This window comes from Chelonia mydas, chromosome 10, assembly GCF_015237465.2.
Source record: "Chelonia mydas isolate rCheMyd1 chromosome 10, rCheMyd1.pri.v2, whole genome shotgun sequence".
Classification (NCBI taxonomy): domain Eukaryota; kingdom Metazoa; phylum Chordata; order Testudines; family Cheloniidae; genus Chelonia; species Chelonia mydas.
Window position 1 is genome coordinate 75,816,484 of NC_051250.2, and position 17,663 is coordinate 75,834,146.

Sequence of the window (17,663 nt, forward strand, 5' to 3'; positions counted from 1 at the left end):
TGTGCATTCCTTTTTTTTCAAAAAAAAAGTTGAACATTATGTTGTTTTAGGCCTTAATTTTAAACTCTATTTTCAGTGACATTATCAATTCCAATTTGGACCGATAAAAAAAAGTGCTACGCTACTAGCTGATCAAACCTATAGTAAAGGCCAAAAAGTGAAACAATAATATAAATTAGCATTAAAATCATAGAAGTGGAGGAATGGGATATAATTTTTTGTTTGTACAACACCTTGAACAATGGGGTCCTGGTCCATGACTGAGGCTCCTAGGCACTGTGGTATTACAAACAGAGAACAGACGAACCTTGCCCCAAAGAACTCACATAGCTGTGCTTCTAAGTATTTGAGCCTGGAATTATCATTGCATCAGTGTCAGTAATGCACTAACAATCTAGTTAGGTCTTAAAATGCTAGAATGGCATTAGGAAGAATCACACCTTACACTTCAGGTGAAAGTACTTTATTATGTCTTTATGTGAATAATCAATTTATTGTTAAATTTGCTAATACCCAGTAACTCACCCTCACTCTGTCATACGTACCATGAATAAGTTTGGGACCATGAAACAGGTTGAATTCTTAAATGCTGCTGCAGATTTGTCTTTTCAAAGTGTCAGTTGGCAGCCAGTTTAGCCTGCTTGGTCCAAAAGGAATGTATCTTTGAGCATGTACACTCGTCTTATGGAAACATTCCATCACATACTAGTGTGAAATCACTTCAAAATGTCAACAATAGCACTTCATTGCCTTATAGTGGATTCATGCTTTTATTGATTGTCTCAACAGTTTCAACAATGCAGCTGGGTTGTATGGGAAAAGGTTTCTTCTCTGTAACCTAGAAATTGCTTTTTGCAGTTCTTCCAAACATGTCATTGATTTGAGAAGCATTCTTTCTACAGGCACAGGGATATTTGGGGACATATTACATACCATGAGTGACGAGGGATTAGAACTTTTTTGTTTCAGGGGTAACACTTTAGGTTCAAGTGTATGGGGTTTGTCATCTGCATCCATACAAACAGTTTCCCTTATCTTTGTACTGCCTTGATTATTTGAAGGCATCTGCTTCATGTTTGCCAAACACTCCTTTCCAACTGACTCCAATTCAGAATCTTCTGAACTGTCATAATTAACAAGGCTTTGAAGGCAATCCAACGCAGATGTGTTATCAGTCCTTATCAATGAGTTAGGCTTGTTGGGTTTTACAACTTGGTCATCACCTTGCTGTTCCATTGGCACAGAAGGCTTCTGGGAAGAAGCCAAAGATACCAGAGTGTGTTGTACTGGATCACTACAAGCATTTTCCAAACTCTCATCTGTCAGGCAGGTTTTTTTTTCTTGATGGGATGAGGTGACAAAAGAAACACACACACCTCTTTTAGACGCAATATCAAAGCAGTTAGATATGTTGACAAAATGATGCCAGTCTTCTCTAAGAAGTTTTAAGTATCTTACAAAATACTCAAGGAAGCAGGTTTCTGATGAAATCAAAAAGTCAAGAAGAACTGTGGAATCAAACGCAATGCTTTTTAGGAAAAATAAAAAGATACAGTGAGGATTACAGCCGCTCTCATGTGTCAGGTAGATCCAGGTTTCGTCTTCTTCCGCTTCAATGCACAAGTTACCAGCATCATCATGCCATAATCTGAAAAGTTAGTCAAACACAGATTAAATGGAATGCAATAGAACAGCTATTTAAATACTGAATAATTTTCCATAAACATTCTTGCTTAACATTTTTAGTAATTTTAACTACAGAGGTAGAAGCAACGTATGAGAGATCAGCAGTATACACACCAGATCCTACTATAGCTTAATATTAAAGGCAAGGCTTTCTAATCTATATATTGAACTCAGCAAAATTCAATTGAGATCAGCGGCAGTGTTTGAGCTGGAGCCCCTGTTGGTATAAAAACAAGAGGGGACTGCTAGCACAGCATTCCCTGTGAGGGCTCAACAGCTATAGAATTTGCTACCCTCCTGAGTATGAATATCCTTAATGTCCTGGAAGTCATCAAATTTAAGATACCTGAAACACTGGTGGTCAGTTATCTTAACTTATAAATATTAAATGGAGTAGTACAGTTTATGTCAAAAGGTGCCTTGAGTATGTGAGTAGATATCCTTTTCACATTTTTGTAAATATACAAAAAATTAATAAAGGTTACTTCATTTACAAGATGCTATGCACCTTGAAAAAAGTCATTTAGGCTCCTAAATCTATATTTAGGTGTTTAACTTTAAGACCAGCATTTTCAGTCCTGGGTGCCTTAACATTTAACGATAGACACGACTAGCAATAATGCAAACAAGTTTGAAATTACAAAGTGATTCACCTAGCCAAGTTTCTTTTCATATATTTAGGCTGCATCTCCCCTGTACAGGAAATTGAATGAAAATGAAACAAAAGCGTTTGCATGATAAATTTATCATGCACAAGAACTCAAGACATTTTAGATATCAATATTGCCACTTTTCAGCAAGTTATGTGGATCCTGCCTACGAAGCCATTACTGTAAAGCATGATAACAGTTCACTTCAGCAGTCCTCAGATTCAACTTCCACTCATTCTTAAAGTTTAATCATAACATGAAACCCTTCTCCAAAAAAGTTGAGCGTTCACAAAAAACACTCAATCTTGTCTTTTAGTCAGCATCTGACCATCACTCAAAATCTGTGAAGTCAGCTACTGTGAATTAGAGGGTAGGACTGAGCTCATAATAGAAAAACCACCATAAAACACCACTTACAGTCTGATCCAAAACCAATTAACATCAATGTAAGACTCCCAATGATTTCCAACTACTGTTGAAGTCAATTATCAGAGGGGTAGCCGTGTTAGTCTGTATCCACAAAAACAACAAGGATTCTGGTGGCACCTTAATAAATCTGTTAGTCTTAAAGGTGCCACTGGACTCCTCTTTGTTTTTCAGGTCCTGCAAAGTAGTTCAATAAATCCATTAAAGATTGTTAAAAACATATTTTCTTGTGTTATTTCTTTATGTACTAGTAATATAAAAATACTGCTATTATGAATTGTATGAGCTCACCAAATAAAAGTTTAATTTGTCTTCATAGGTCTAACAAAGAAATCAATATATATATACACTAACCTATCAAACTTTAAATAAACTGTTAGCAATGATTTAGCAGCTTCCAGCATGTCATCATCTTGTTCTATAAAGACCATGGAAAGCCACTCACAAGGATGTACATTTGGATGAAAATGCTGAGAAGACTTCAGATGTTTCTTCAAGAATATCAATAACTGGGACATGAAACTCTGCAAGTCTGCTAAAAATAGAGAGCATAACTGTGAAATTTTGCTTTCATTTTTTCATATTAAAAAGCGAAACACACACTTCCTTAAATTAACAGTGGATAGGAATCCAGTTGTCCAAGCACAAATCCCTTAGCTCAACTGAATTAGCACTGCATTGACAAATGCCTTGCAGAATGATACTATTTATGGAGTCAAAAATCAAAGCAATTGGAAGTGGTTTGCAAAGAGCCATCAGCAAAATCATTTCACCCCAAATGCAACATAAAATAGTTACTTTTTGCACAAACATTGTATATGTAAAAATTCTTACAATATTAATTTTTATAACTCTAATGCAAAACACAGATTTCACTGCTCAAGTGGAGGACAGCTTCCAGAAGAGTTAGCATTGATGCAATTTAAAGACATATGTAAGTATATTATTTGAAGAATGGGATTCTCAGGCTCTTGTCACTCCCTCCCACAGAAAGACCACATATAAGAGGTGGGGGGGTGGGGGGAAGAACCTTTGTGGTTGTGGGGTGGGATGGGGTCAGCTCTCTCTCCCAGGTTTACTGCACAATAAACAAGGAGATTACTTCTCCAAAACCTGCTGGTCTCAGGAGAGCTGTAAAAAAAAAAAAAATCCAAGGCCGTTTACATAGAAACTCTATGTTCCCACACTTGCCCTGGGGTCTCTGACTCATTTGGCTCTCTGACTGCATGTCTCCATTGGCCCTGGGCCTCCAGCAAATGCAACTGTAGAGAGAGGGATGAGATAGAATGATCTGATAAAGCCACCTTGCTGTGATTTATCCCACTTGGTCCCTCCCATGCAAAGGAATAATCTGGTGCAGTGTTAAGACTAAGATCCCTATGGTCCAGTTTTTCAGCAACAACGAATCGCAGAATCAGGGCCTAAACTTCTGCAGGAAATATAAAAGGTATTAAACTGGTAATACAACCATAGCAAAATCTACTCTGACCATAAAACCTTCAAAGATGAGATGGGTTCTCATACGCATCTTGGTAGACTGCTGTGATTGAACAAAAATGCTGAGAGATACAAACCAAACCCTACCAGAAAATTATATTATTCATTCAGTTTATAAAATTTTCCTTCGAGTCTTCATTCTGGATTGCAACACCCCCTAATTTTACATACTATCTCTACACTGCATGTCAGCAGCACCTGCATTGCCACATACACCCTGAGGATACAAGAGGAAACAGATTCTCCCAAGACTACCATGCCATTTTATTGCTGTGGCCAACTCTTGAAAAACAACCCTGTCTGTACCATATATACACCCTTCCTCAGATGAGAGATTTACCTCTTCAATATTCCACTGCATAGTAAAAAAAGATTTCTCAAATCCAAATTTGGGGCCCTGATTTTCCAAACAACAAGTGCTCAGCATTTTAAAAAAAACAATGGCAACTTAGATTATCAGAAGGCATTTCTGAGATCGTATTGGAAAAGCTCTATGGATTGAATGGTATAGCCTTGCCATTTGTCTGAATGGAAGCTAATTCTGTAGCAAGGTTTCTTACAACAACCTTTGTTGTAAAAAAGTACAACGTAGCTCACCCTAAAATTAGATTTTTAAAGGCTTGCCTTGCTTCTCAGCAAAAGAATATGAGCATTCGATCATCATACATGCTCAGGTACTTTTCAGACTGAAATCAGGGATCATTCTATTCCCCCCCCCCCGCCCCCCCAATAGAACTAGGACATCTGTAACTACTACCAAGGGTTAATTTAAATTTAGTTAAAATTAAGCAATTTTAAGACTATAATATAGCAACCCCCCCCCCCCCCCAAAACCAAAAATATGATCACCCAACACCTGTGCCTAAATTGTATTCCTGACATTCAGTTTGCTTAAAATTAAGTGAAGTCATTACTTTAACATTAAGTGTTTTAATCTAGCTGGTTGCACCCTTCATACCTTCTGTAGGCCAAGCTCATTGTACATCTCAGGGGTTCAGTGGATCCCTTAATTCCCCTCACAATCTTCCTGGGTGGCACCATTCCATGCCCCTCTTTTTCAGGGACTCCTTGTAACTCCCGCCTGAATATTCCTTCTGCAGTGGTTCTGTGTGCACCCGATTCCCTTCTCCTCTCATACCAGGGTCCCTCACTTTCTTCACTATGCCAGTGGCTCTGTGTGCACTCCCATTCCCACTCCCCACCCCCACCCCTCGCAAACAGCAGAGGCTCTGTGTGTCACCCCTTCCTACTCCCCCAATGGCAAAGGCTGTGTGTGCTCCCTTCCCCGAGTCCCCCATTCTCCCCACCAGGCCAGGGTTTCTGTTCCCCAGTCATGCCCTGCTCCCACCATACATGGAGCCCCATTCTCTGCATCATGCCAGCGGCTATGTCTCTCTCCTTTCTCCCTCCCAAAGTATTTTTCTCCCCCCCAGTAGAAAGGGAAGGGGTGGATAGCTAGTTCCTCTCCCCCCTACCTGGAGCAGGCACTGAGGAGGCTGGATGTTAGGAAGGAAGAAAGGGATTCTCTTCTCTCCCTCTTGTTGCCCCCATGGCTCACAATTCATCCCAGGGATCCCAGCAGGAAGAGCAATTATTTCTCTTTTGTCACTCAGGGTCAACATATTTGTCAACATATTACACTCTACTGGGAGGATGAGTAGAGGTACTACTCATATGCTGCAAAGTGTTAACAGAGGTCATCAATAGATGACAGTAGCTCCATGCGTTCCTTCTATCAGTGTTCATTCAGGTTGTCCCCAGAGTCAACCTGGCCACTGATTCCTAGAAATTCCCTGAAAAATCTGGAATTGATAGGATGTGGCATTCAGAAGTAGTTAAACATATACAGAGAAATGCTGTTCAGTTGTGTGTAAGACTTTGCAAGCTCAGCCAACAATCTTAAACTGCCTAAATCAACTATAAGCTTTAGAATGCATGCTACTTAATGAATTTAAATAGAACATTACCTTTTATTTCAGCTGCTTTAGTAGAGTTCTGGACCTTGATCTCTAAAGCTTTAAGTAAAACCAAACTCAAGGCTCTGAGGATTACTTGGTCAGGACCACTGTGGATGCCATCCTCAGGTTGAGCTTCACTGCCTCCAAAATAGCTGGCTTTTTCAGAAACAGGTATTTGATTCAGCCACCCCAAATTCACAGCTTGCAAGACAACATTAGCCAGTGCTAACATATCCTTATTCAAATAAGGATCCTGTAAGGATAAAGTGGGTAATGATCCACTTACGAAATCTTCACCAGCTTTATAAAGGATGCATTTTTTAAGGAGCATAATGGACTTCTTCTTGATTAAATAATGAACTGATGAATAAGTGAGGTCCAAGATGTAAGAAGTATTCAAAAATAAAATTCTTTGGCATTTGAAATGTGACTCTAGTTGGATTCTTGAGGTGACGAGAACGTCAAGAAAATCTATGAATTCGATCAAGTTGTTTGCAGCTTTAGAATATAATGAAGTACCTTGGCAGCCGTTACAATGATGAGACAAAATGGAATTGTAAAATCCTTCAAGTACAGTATCAAGAGGAGTGAAAACATTCTTCAGTATATCTATAATAAATAAAGTAATGTTAAGCAGAGTTTAAGTGGAGTTCCTAAACTACAATTCAATTAACCAGATAATTTAAAACAACTTTTCCACCACTGAAATAGCATCAGCAAGGAGGAGATCATGATAATCTCTCAAATTCAATGTGTACTGGGGGGCACCGTATTTTCATTTTTAATATTTTTTTTCATTATGACAAAGTAAATAACTCATTGCCATTAGTATTTTAAACAGGCTGATTGCTCTGAAATAAGTAGCCTTCCTCCCCCTAGTGGACACTGTATATTAATATAAAAAAAATCTTACAGTACCTGCTTTGTGCAAATCTTTATCTTTCAAAATGTCTCTAATAATAGCTCTAAGAATCCATAGACATTCTGCTACTTGATCACTCTTAGGGAATTCTGACAGAGTCTTCAAACAAAAAGTGAGCCAGGTGACATTAAACGTATTCTAAAAAAATAAATTAAAAAATCATTCTGCATGCACAAAATGTGATGTGATATTACTTTTTTGTTGTTGTGACTTTTGTGCATAGTAAGTTTACACACTGATACAACAATTTAAATGTTACATTTAAAAGGAGTATGTGTGGGGATGGACAAAGATACAGACAGAATATAGTCAAATGGCTTGGCACTTTGAAAGCACCTTTCACTCCTTTACAAACATGAAACTGCACAATAGCCTTTTGGTAAGCAAAAATCCTCATTTTACATATAGGAAAACCAAAGCCTGGTGAAGTTATGTGATTGATCCAAAGTCCCACAAAAAGGACTATGGCAGAGGCAAGAATTGAACCCATAACTCCCACATTTCTTGTTTCTAGAGGCAGGTAATGGTTTGCAAGAAAATACAGCCATTCAAACTCTATTTTGTACATGTGCACGTTATTTTCTTACTAGTGAATTAAGTAGTAACACATTAGACAGAAACTGAATTAATGGGCTTCATCGTTTTAAGACCCCTATGCAGGAAGTATTAAAAACAAATTGGTTTCTAAAAGATAATACCATCCAAAGAAATTGCAATAGGGCCTACAGTATGTGCCCACTAAGTAAACAGGGTAATTGTACTTGTGTCAGTCCCAGGATATTAGAGAAACAAGGTGGGTGAGGGAATATCTTTTATTGGACCAATTTCTGTTTGTCTCTCTCACCAACAGAAGTTAGTCCAATAAAAAGATATTACCTCACTCACCTTGTCTCAATAAGTAAACAGTAAGGTTTGGTAACTGGGACATTCAGACAACACAAAATGGAAAAGTATTCTATTAGTTATGAACAGGTTGGTGCCTATTTTTATTTGCTGAAGGATTTAGATTTCAAATAAATGTAAATACAGTGAGATTTATAAAGTTCAGCAACGTGCACAATTAATATTGTACAATGCAAGCTGCCTAAAGGGAATATCTTTGTGACACAAAATAAAATTATTAAAAGCATTTTAAAACAAAAACCACAAGCTTGATGTATTTACGTTAAAAGAAATATTCACGCTCACTTTCAGAACGTTGCTCCTGCCTACGTTTCTGACCTCACTTCTTCCGACACATTCTCCTGATCCCTGCCAGAGCCACTAACTGCTCCCTTTGTCCACTCCATGCTCTCTTTGGGTAGGTCTATACTGGAAATGGGAGCCAGTCTTCCAACCTGGGTAGACAGACTTGTGCTAGCAGTACTCCAACTAGTGCTCTAAAAACAGGAATTGTGGATGTTCCAGCTCAGGCAGAAGCTCAGGTTCTCAACCCCAGGGGGCTAAGTGGGCTTGAGAGCCCATGTTTCCACCAGAGGTGGAATATCCACCATTGCTATTTTTAACACACTAGCTCAAGCCCTGCTAGCCCTCTCCCAGTTGCAGTGTAAACATACCCTTTCATGCCCCTCCTACCACACTTAAAGCATCTTCCCTTTCCTCCACCAAATCACTCCTCACCCAACACCTCCTCAAATATACCCCCTCAGTGTGGCCCGCTCCCACAACACTACCTCATGCTACTTTTACACACAGTTTCTGAAAAAAAGACAGTGTGCCCAGCATTGAGAAAGAGCAAGATTTTGAAGCAGGAGGCCACTGAGGTACATGCCCATGGCATGCTGCAAAGCAGTCATGCTAGCAACTACACAGATCCATTGTCTAAAATCCCTTTAGGAAGGATGGGGCACAGTAGACACAGGCATTATAGATTTGAGGCTGCAGACGCAGGAAGGGAGAAGTTCTGTTACTACTCTATAGTCTGAGGGGCATGGAAGGATTCTGGCATCTCCCCCCACCAACAGGCACTGCACCTGTTTAGGCAGGCTTTGCAATAGAGAGAAAATTTAACTGTTACACTGTCAAATTTTCAGTGACTGCTCTGTGTCATTTAACTATTGTAGAAGGTCAGCTATAGTTAGATGGAATAACTAAGGAAAACTGGAAGGAAATTATCCACCAAGTACTCATGTTTACTTTGATAGCTTACATACAAATTCAAAGTCCACCCAGGAACCTGACACACTCACCTCTTTCTTTAGTTGGAAATACACAAGGGAGGCTATACTTTTTGAAGCCATGTGAGACAACAGCTTATCAGAAGTATTGCATAGACAAATCTGCAGATATGTTTAAAAAAAAAAAATCTGTAAGTTACACTCACTTTTTACTTTGTGTTATGAAAAGTTTTGAACATATTTATAAAAGCTTACTAATTTTGAATCAATTTTTGTCTCTTTCAGAAGAATTGTAATTATATCAAGGTACTTCTGTCTTATGCTGAATTCAGTTTCCTGGGACTGTACTTTGGCAATCATCATCTTGATCAAGGTTAACTGGAGCAGTATCATTTCCCGTGAACAGAACATTGAAGAGTTCGTGTTTGCAAAGCTACCAGATTTATCATCTGTCACAAGGGCAAGAGCATCTGAAACAGCAGAGTCCTGATGGCTCCAAGTGCCCCAGTTAGGAGATTCTAGGCATATTTGATTATGTGACTCATTAACTCTTGTGGATGAATCTTGTGGTGAAACATGCGGATTGAGGAAAAAGGCATAATCATGGCTGTCCTTTGTTAAAGAAGTGCCTATCAGCACATCCCTATGCAGCTCCTGGAGAGGAGACAGATCTCCCATTTTGGGGGAAAAATTATGTTTTGGAGAATGTCTTACGCCTTCACTTATTACTTGTGGGGATTATGGGTCACTTCTTAAATTACTTCTGTCCAATTAAAGAAATGGATTTGTAGCTTTATAGAGGCATTTCTTCTACGGTATCTAGGAAAAAAGTAATGAGATTAAATCATTTTTGCTATTAAATTTAATAGATTAGCAGAATGATACAGCTGAACTTGGATCATTTACTGAGCATCATAGCTAAAATGAAACTACTGTTAATAAACATCATTTGAAAGAAACAAAACAATCTAGCACAATATTTCTTAAACAGCAAGGATGATAATTGACATCCACATAAAACTCTTTATCCAAACATCCCAAAGCACAAACTCTGTTATACCACAAATCCAGGAATCCTGCCAACCTCTGAAATGAAGCCATTTGGATGGAGTCATGCGGGACTGGGTGCATAGCAATACTTCTGAAATGGGATAGAAAGTGAAAAATACTGTGATCATTTAAACGTCAGAGGAATTTTAGGCAGGCAGGGTGAAGTTACAGAGTCAATGTGACCAGACCATGCAAAAATACCATGCCATTCTGAATTATCAAGACCTCAGTTTAAAGTCTCACATGAAAAAGCTCCAGCGACAAACAGTGCCTTCTATCATCATGTTGGGGCACCGATTCAGACTTGAGAGAACAGTGCCATCTACTGCACTGCCAGCACTCTTTCCTACAACATCCTGGGTTTTGCCAGCAATGAATAAGTATTTTTTTTTTTTTTTTTTTTATAAAAGAACTGAGTAAAGATACATAGCCAGTATGTCTTGATGTTTGTCCACTGGAGAAAATGTATACAACCTTCTTTTCGAAACTTGTATTCCATGGATATTCAACCATAGCTTGTTCTGACTAAACATATACAAATTTGCATATTCTTTTATGGCTACAGACGTCCCAACAACTGATCTACTTCCCTTTTAAAGCAAATTCACTGTACCGAGTTTTAAACTGCTTGGTTGGTGGACGAGCAAAACTCAGAAAAGGAAAACAGTGTATCCACATTGGATTTTAACTAAAGAAAATAAGGCCCCAATTCTGTAAATGGATCCAGGTGAGCAGACCCTTGAACCTGTACAGAGTCCCAGTGAAGTCAGTGGAACTATACATCAGCATCAAGATCTACCTGCATAAATGTGTTTGCAGAATGAAGGCTTCAAACTTAAGTTTATTAAAAGTACTTGCTCATAACTGTGCAATTTTTTGCAGGATTGGCACCAAAATATTTTTAAATGGCCAAACATTAAAAGCATTACCAAAGAGTTGTATTAAAAACAAGCTAACTTAACTGTTCTTATTATGTAGATTCTTCTGGAGTTCAGAGATATTAGTGAGGGCAGGATTCAAGTGCTCACTGGAACTGATGAAGGCAAAGAGGAAGGCAGGCTATCAGAAGACACATTTTGATCTGAAACACAAAAAAAGAGAATATTGGGGAAACACTATTCTACTTCTACAGAACAATATAAAACACTGGTTTCTTACATCTGGCTTCTCATTCTTTTGTACATAGCCCCCCCTAAGGTGAGTCTGAAGTGGGTAGGGTTAAAGATTTTCACCCACAAGAATCCTTAAGGATCACTCTTTAAAAAATGGAAATTAATGACCAAATACTGCACTCTGTTGCATGTGAGCTCTATGGGAGTAATACGCACATACTGAAAAGCAGAACGTGGCCCTTGCTTTAACAAACAGAATAAAACAAAGCTTGTGTAACTGCATTAGTTAACATCTACACTTTCAAAAGTCACGGTCTCTAATTCTGGGTGCCAAGCTCCTGACACCATCAGCCTGATTTCTAGAGGTGCTGAGCACCCTCCAACAAAAGTCGATAGAAACTCCAGGTGCTCACTACTTCAGAAGATAAGGTTCTTCTTAGTGTCTGCAACCGAGACACTCAAAATAAGAAGCTACTTAAGAAGCTGGGTCTAAGAATCTGTGAACAACCCTAAATATACATAAAAGTCCTCGCCAGGAAGGCCGTATAAATACTGCAACCACATGCAGAAAAACTGACTTTGTTATCAAAGTTTACACTTTAAATAGCATCACAATTATTTAGTACAGCTTACAGAGAGAAATTACTTAAATTCATAGTATCACTCTTCAGTTTCAAGTGTGAGCATCTATCTAGGTACTTACACAGCTCCATCACCATACAAGTGCCTTGACAGACAGATCTCCATAACTAAAAAGACACACTTAAGATCATAGCAGTTTCTCTTTGCATACTATTATCTTTAGGTGACAGTTACAAGTCATAACACACCCCAGAGGCACTTCTTTAGTACTTTTCTAGTTTCTATTAACTCTCTCTACAGAACTGCCCTCTTATAGGAACTTTTTCCCCAGCATGCCTTTTTGTGACTGGGCCTTAAAATTTGGCAGAACTAAACAAGCGCAGTCCCAGAGTGGTCATATTGTAACTAGCTGCATTTCTTTTTCCAGCTGGTAAGTACTTATAGTCCCTTTCTTATTCATGAAAAGATAGCACATTGTCATAGTATGATTCCCAGCATATCTATCAATTATACTTGCAAGCAGTAGCAAACAGAACCATAGAGTTTACATATTTTTAGTTTCTGCTTATTTTAACTAGGAGAAATAGAGTAAAAGTATACAAAATGTTAGACTGTAGCACCCAGCATATATATAGTACTTTTTAGCTGAAGATCTCGAAGTAGTTTCCAAAGATAGGGAATATTCCCATTTTATATATGTGAAAACTAAGGTATAGATAGATAGTGACATTCCAAGGCTGTCCAAGCAAGTTAGTGACAGATTGAGGAATATAACCGAAGTCTCCTGACTTCCATAACTAGACCATATTTCCTCTGAGGCAGAATCTAAAATTGGAATTGGAAGACAAGACATTATCCACAATGAACTATAAAAATTGTGGTAGCACACATGTTTTTTACACTGACATCCATGTCTTTTTGAGAATATCTTTCCACTGCACTTGTGACAGTTGACCTGCAGATTTTAGAACCTTACAATGTTCCTCAACCAAATCTGCCAAGCTGAGGCAGGGACCGCTATCAGTTCACAAAGCCTGCACTTTAAATATTAAGAATAAATCTGATACTTCAGGCTATAAATTTCTCCTTCATTTGTAGAATATACTTTGAATTCTACTTGAGGTAGAAATTTATGATCTGAAACCTCATAAAAAAAATTTGGACATCACCCTGTGAATATTTTATACAACTCTGAGTTTGATCTCTACCTAAACCAATACATGAAATAAAATTATTTCAACACATTTACTAATTTACTCAGGATCAAACTGAATTACTGTCCGAGATGTTAAATGAATGGATCCCTTGTGCACCAATTTATACAATACAGTGAGGCTGTTAGTGTGAAATAAATTTAGAACTCCTCTAGGACAAACATGATGAAATTGTACCTTTGCAACATGATAGTGCTTGTGCTTTCCCTGACCATATGCCATATTTATACAGCACCATTAATTTACACAGCACTTTACCAAAAATTGATAAGACATGTCACTTGCTTCAAAGACCTCAATCTAAAACAGATTAAACCAACATAGGATACCAAGTCAGGAAAAAGGGAGAGAATGGTTGTCATTACAAAATGGGACATGGTTGCTTTAAGAGATGGGTTTTAATAAGTGCATTTGAAAGAGCAAAGAGATGCCAGAGGACAACAGAGATATTTTTTCAGCCACAGTAAGACACCATGGCAGAGGACACAAAGCTAAAAGAGGGGGAATAAGAGATAGCAGTATGATAGCAGGGATATGTAAGGAATACTATAGCAGCGCCTGGAAACCAATCCAAAGCAGGATTCAGAATAAGAGACAATCCTTTCCCTAAAGAACTTGCAATGTGAATAGACAAGACAGACAAAAGGTTGAGAGAAAAGGGATATAGCATACATGGAGAGTGAATAACGTGATGGTTGTCAAACATCATGTTAATGCTATGACTGTTTTGGTTTGACCTAAATAAAAATTGCAGGGATTGGTAAATAAGGATTACCTAAATAGAAAGTAAGGGAGAAGAGACATGAAGCATGGAGGACAGTTGATTTGAGGCCAACAAATTTTGAGGAACACTATAAACCACATAAGTCAATGGCTAGTCAATGACTCCACAATATCCTTAAAATGGAATTATAAAGTCTGTATTTGTTTTCAGGGTGGAGTAGTTCAGCTAACGTACTATATACAGAAATCCATCACTCCTCTGATAACCACAGATGTTGAAACAGTTTTTTTTTTTCCAAATTACATTATCTTCTACATTCTCAGACTGCATTTTAAGTCACAAGTGATATTTTTTGGTTACAGTGGACATGTATTTTTTTATTACAGTTAGCATGTCATGACTCACAAAGGATACAATTAGCTAAGGAAGCCTGTGTTTCTCACAATCATGATGAAAGGAAAGTCCTGTTAAATCATTATCTTTGTTTTGTCCTTCATTGGAGCATGATCATATTAAATACTATTGCATGAAAAAGTTTCTCCTTACTGCTATCTTCCCAAACAGAAAACAATGGAGGATTCAACTATGATGCATGAAATATGGGGCATGACCATGCTCAAGTTTCACTGAAAGGCTCTGGTTCCTGTCAAGGAGTGATGGCAGATCCACACACCACAGAATATAGATGAACTATACTCTGGCTCTCTGAAATTTATAAGTGGCTGGAGAATTGTGTTTCAGCGTATTGGCTTGCCTTTAAAACATTGTTAAATTTCCAGCCTCTGTGTGGGAATAAATATTTCCAATGTAAATCACAGTTCGTCCTGCCTGCCTGTGCAGTCTCCAACAACTGCGAGGTGTGAACCATCAGTTATCTTGATTGTCCGCAGAGTTGTTGTAGATGGGCTGATCCCCAGATATGGAACATATGGGTAATATCTTTTATTGGACCAACTTCTGTTGGTGAACAAGACAAGCTTTCAAACTGGTTTCCCAGACCTGAAAAACACCTCTGCCTAAACTTTGAAGCTTGTCTGTTTCACCAACAGAAGTTGGTCCAACAAACAACATTACCTCACCCACCTTCTGTCTCCTAATTACAACCATTTAGAACGTCAACACTTAACTTTTTCACTGCTGGCCATTGTAGTAGCAATACCCAAGCTAATGTCCTTGCTGAACAGAGCAGTAATCACTGGAGTACAGCAGGGAACAGAACCACGCAGTGACGAATGAGGCATTCATACTCCCACCCCAAAATGTGCAGTCATCGACTATGCCACATGGTTTCAGAGTAGCAGCCGTGTTAGTCTGTATCCGCAAAAAGAAAGGGTGGACTTGTGGCACTTTAAGAGACTAACAAATTTAATATTTTACTCCACACGGCTAAATTCCGTGCCTTGCATAATGACGGGTTTCAGAGTAGCAGCCGTGTTAAAGTCTGTATCTGCAAAAAGAAAAGGAGGACTTGTGGCACCTTAGAGACTAACAAATGCCACATGGGGATGGGAAAGAGCAGAGCCCCCCCCCCCCCCCCCCCACTCCCACCAGATGTCAACGACCCCATACTTTTGCCCTGACTTTTTTTTTTTTTTTATAAACCTGTTACTACTGGGATCCAAGAGCCCAAGGAAGGAGAGCTCTTTCCTCGCCTCATCTGCATCGCGCCTAGAGCAGCCGGGTGCACAGGGGCAGCCTCCCCGCCCCTCGATTACAAACGTGCTGTGCCAGATCAGCCCCGCCAACGCTCCGAAATGCTCCTCCTCGGCCGGCGGCCCTCACCATCCGCCCCGCCCCCTGGCTTCCCTCACCCCCACCTGGTCTCGTCGCCCTCTTCAGCCCCTTGCTCTCTCGGACCAGCCTCCGCCTCCTCCTCCTCCTCCTCCCCCCACCGCCGCCGCCGCCGCCATGACCCAGCCTCCCCCACCCGCCCGAGTCCACACGCCTCCGCCCACTCCCCTCCTCCGCCGGCCGGCCGCCCTCCCTCACCGAGCCGCCCAAGGTCCCGCTCTGTGACCGCAGCCACCAGGCCCAGCCGCGGCGCGTACGAGTCCCCCCGCGCCCGCTCGCCCCGCCCACCCAGCGCTGCTAGGCAACCCCCTCGCTTTACCCGCCCCTGGAGACGGGGCGCGGCAGGGCCCACTTCTCCCAGGACAAACTCGAGCGCAACCAATCCTTGCCGGTAGCGGTCGCAAAGCCCCACCAAGCTTTACGGCATTGGGAGGGGAGATGGGCGGAGTCGCCCAAACCCCGCCACCCAACCCGGCGCGGCGGTGGTTTACGGCTCGGGACGGGACTATGGCTGCGGCAGCTGATTGGCTGCGGCGGGGGTCAGCCCCTGCCCAGTGACCCCAGAGTGAGGAGGGGGGCGGCTCAGTCAGTGCAAAGTGTCCCCACAACGCCCCCGGCTGGGTCTGCGGCTCCCCCCACCCCTGAGCCAGTGCCAGTGGGGGGAGCGGCCGCGGAGTGGCCGCCGGTCCGGTCCCGTCCCGTCCCCCTCAGGAGGAGACAGGTAACAGCCGGGGGGCTAAAGCCCTGTTTGCCCCGAGCCTCCGTCATGGGGGTGCCTGCCACTGGTACGGGGCTGAGCCCCCTCCCCGTGCCCGCCCCGAGGCTGCGCGCTCGGGGCTGATCCCCCTGCCCCTTCCCACGGGACTCTGCTGCGGGGGGAGGGGAATAGACTGCAGCCCCATAGGACTGCTGGGGGGGGGGGTCACTGGCCCATCCCCCTGGGTACTGATCTTGGGCGGCTACTCCCCCCTCCGCCCCGTGATCCCTTGGACACTTTGGTATTGGGGGGGCTAGCCCCCGCTCTGCCCCGTGGCTCCTTTGAGACCGCTCTTGAGGCGGGAGGGCTATCCCCCCTTCCCCCTCTGAGCCTCTGCTCTGGAGAGGACTAGCCTATTCCATACCTGCCCTCACGCCCCTGACTCTCCTCTCCTCCCACTGTAGCCCTTGCCCCCACTATCCTCCCAAACTGTTTTGGAGAAGAGTAAATCTGCTCCATCCTCTCCCCTCCCCTTTGATCCTTCTCTGGATACTCTGCTGTAGGGGGTTCACCCTTCCCTGCTCCCACTGTCCCCTTTCAGGTGCCCTGAAATACTCTTGTTTCGTGCATTGCTCCCCTCCCCACCTTTCACCCTCTTCCCCACTCTCGGGGTTCTCACAACAAAAATTTTGGTGGCCTCAGAGTGCGGCCACCAACTCTTGGTGGTGGCCACTATGACAATTTTTCTAAAATATTTAATTAAGGTTAGGAAACATAAATAAGTATGCACATATACATGTCCAAATCATAGTAATTTATTTATGTAGGGGTTTTTTTCCCCCACAGACTCAATAATAATAACAATGTACAGTTTTCTCTGTTCTTTACTGGACCTAAATAGAATAGAAACACAAATAAGGTGCTTTGCATGTTTTTGTCTTTTGTTGTTGTTTCTTTTCCTTTTTTTGGTTGTGGGTTTTATGGAGTTTTTTTTTTTAGATGCTCTAGCTAGTAAGTCTGCCTCTTTGAAAAGTGTTATTTGTATGTTTTGTTAACATCACTTTTCACAGCAGCAGACTTGTTAGCTAGTTGGGAGGCAGTGAAAAGTGATATTAACATACAAATATCACTTTCCGCAGCAGACTTACTCATCCCTGGCAACTGGGAGATAAATTAAGTCTTGGATGGGGAGGTGAGCCCGAAGCCCAGTGGCTAGGGGACGAAGCCTGTCTCTGCG

At 41.1% G+C, this 17,663-nt stretch overlaps 3 protein-coding genes across 30 annotated transcripts in view; 1 reads left to right on the forward strand and 2 right to left on the reverse strand.

Moving 5' to 3' along the window:
- The window catches only part of CERS3 (ceramide synthase 3), a 68,694-nt gene extending 68,026 nt beyond the window's left edge, over positions 1-668 (reverse strand). Inside the window, exon 1 of the mRNA XM_043523355.1 lies at positions 546-668. The gene's annotated coding sequence lies outside the window, so the exon portion shown is untranslated. The remainder of the gene's footprint in view (positions 1-545) is intronic.
- LINS1 (lines homolog 1) lies at positions 448-16,200 on the reverse strand. Of its 21 annotated transcripts, none has more exons than XM_037909850.2 (10): positions 15,928-16,021; positions 15,066-15,385; positions 11,269-11,387; positions 10,317-10,397; positions 9,512-10,075; positions 9,329-9,418; positions 7,136-7,277; positions 6,227-6,826; positions 3,117-3,297; positions 448-1,648 (listed from the first exon to the last, which is right to left on the reverse strand). In XM_037909850.2, the coding sequence occupies exons 5-10, from the start codon at positions 9,932-9,934 to the stop codon at positions 763-765; spliced, it is 2,322 nt and encodes a 773-aa protein (XP_037765778.1). In that variant the 5' UTR covers positions 9,935-10,075; positions 10,317-10,397; positions 11,269-11,387; positions 15,066-15,385; positions 15,928-16,021; the 3' UTR covers positions 448-762. The 21 variants fall into 21 exon arrangements, with proteins under 21 accessions (XP_037765778.1, XP_043379282.1, XP_043379281.1 ...); XM_043523347.1 differs by lacking the exon at positions 15,928-16,021 and adding an exon at positions 2,340-2,379 and having other exon boundaries at positions 3,208-3,294; positions 15,066-15,372; XM_043523346.1 differs by lacking the exon at positions 15,928-16,021 and adding an exon at positions 2,340-2,379 and having other exon boundaries at positions 3,208-3,297; positions 15,066-15,371.
- Positions 16,057-17,663, forward strand: part of ASB7 (ankyrin repeat and SOCS box containing 7) — a 47,902-nt gene continuing 46,295 nt past the window's right edge. For 3 of the 8 annotated variants that reach the window (XR_005226944.2, XR_006284133.1, XR_006284134.1), the window contains exon 1: positions 16,214-16,450. The gene's annotated coding sequence lies outside the window, so the exon portion shown is untranslated. Of the gene's footprint in view, positions 16,451-17,663 lie in introns of all 8 variants that reach the window. The other 5 variants (XM_037909848.2, XM_043523356.1, XM_037909844.2 and 2 more) reach the window with 4 other exon arrangements.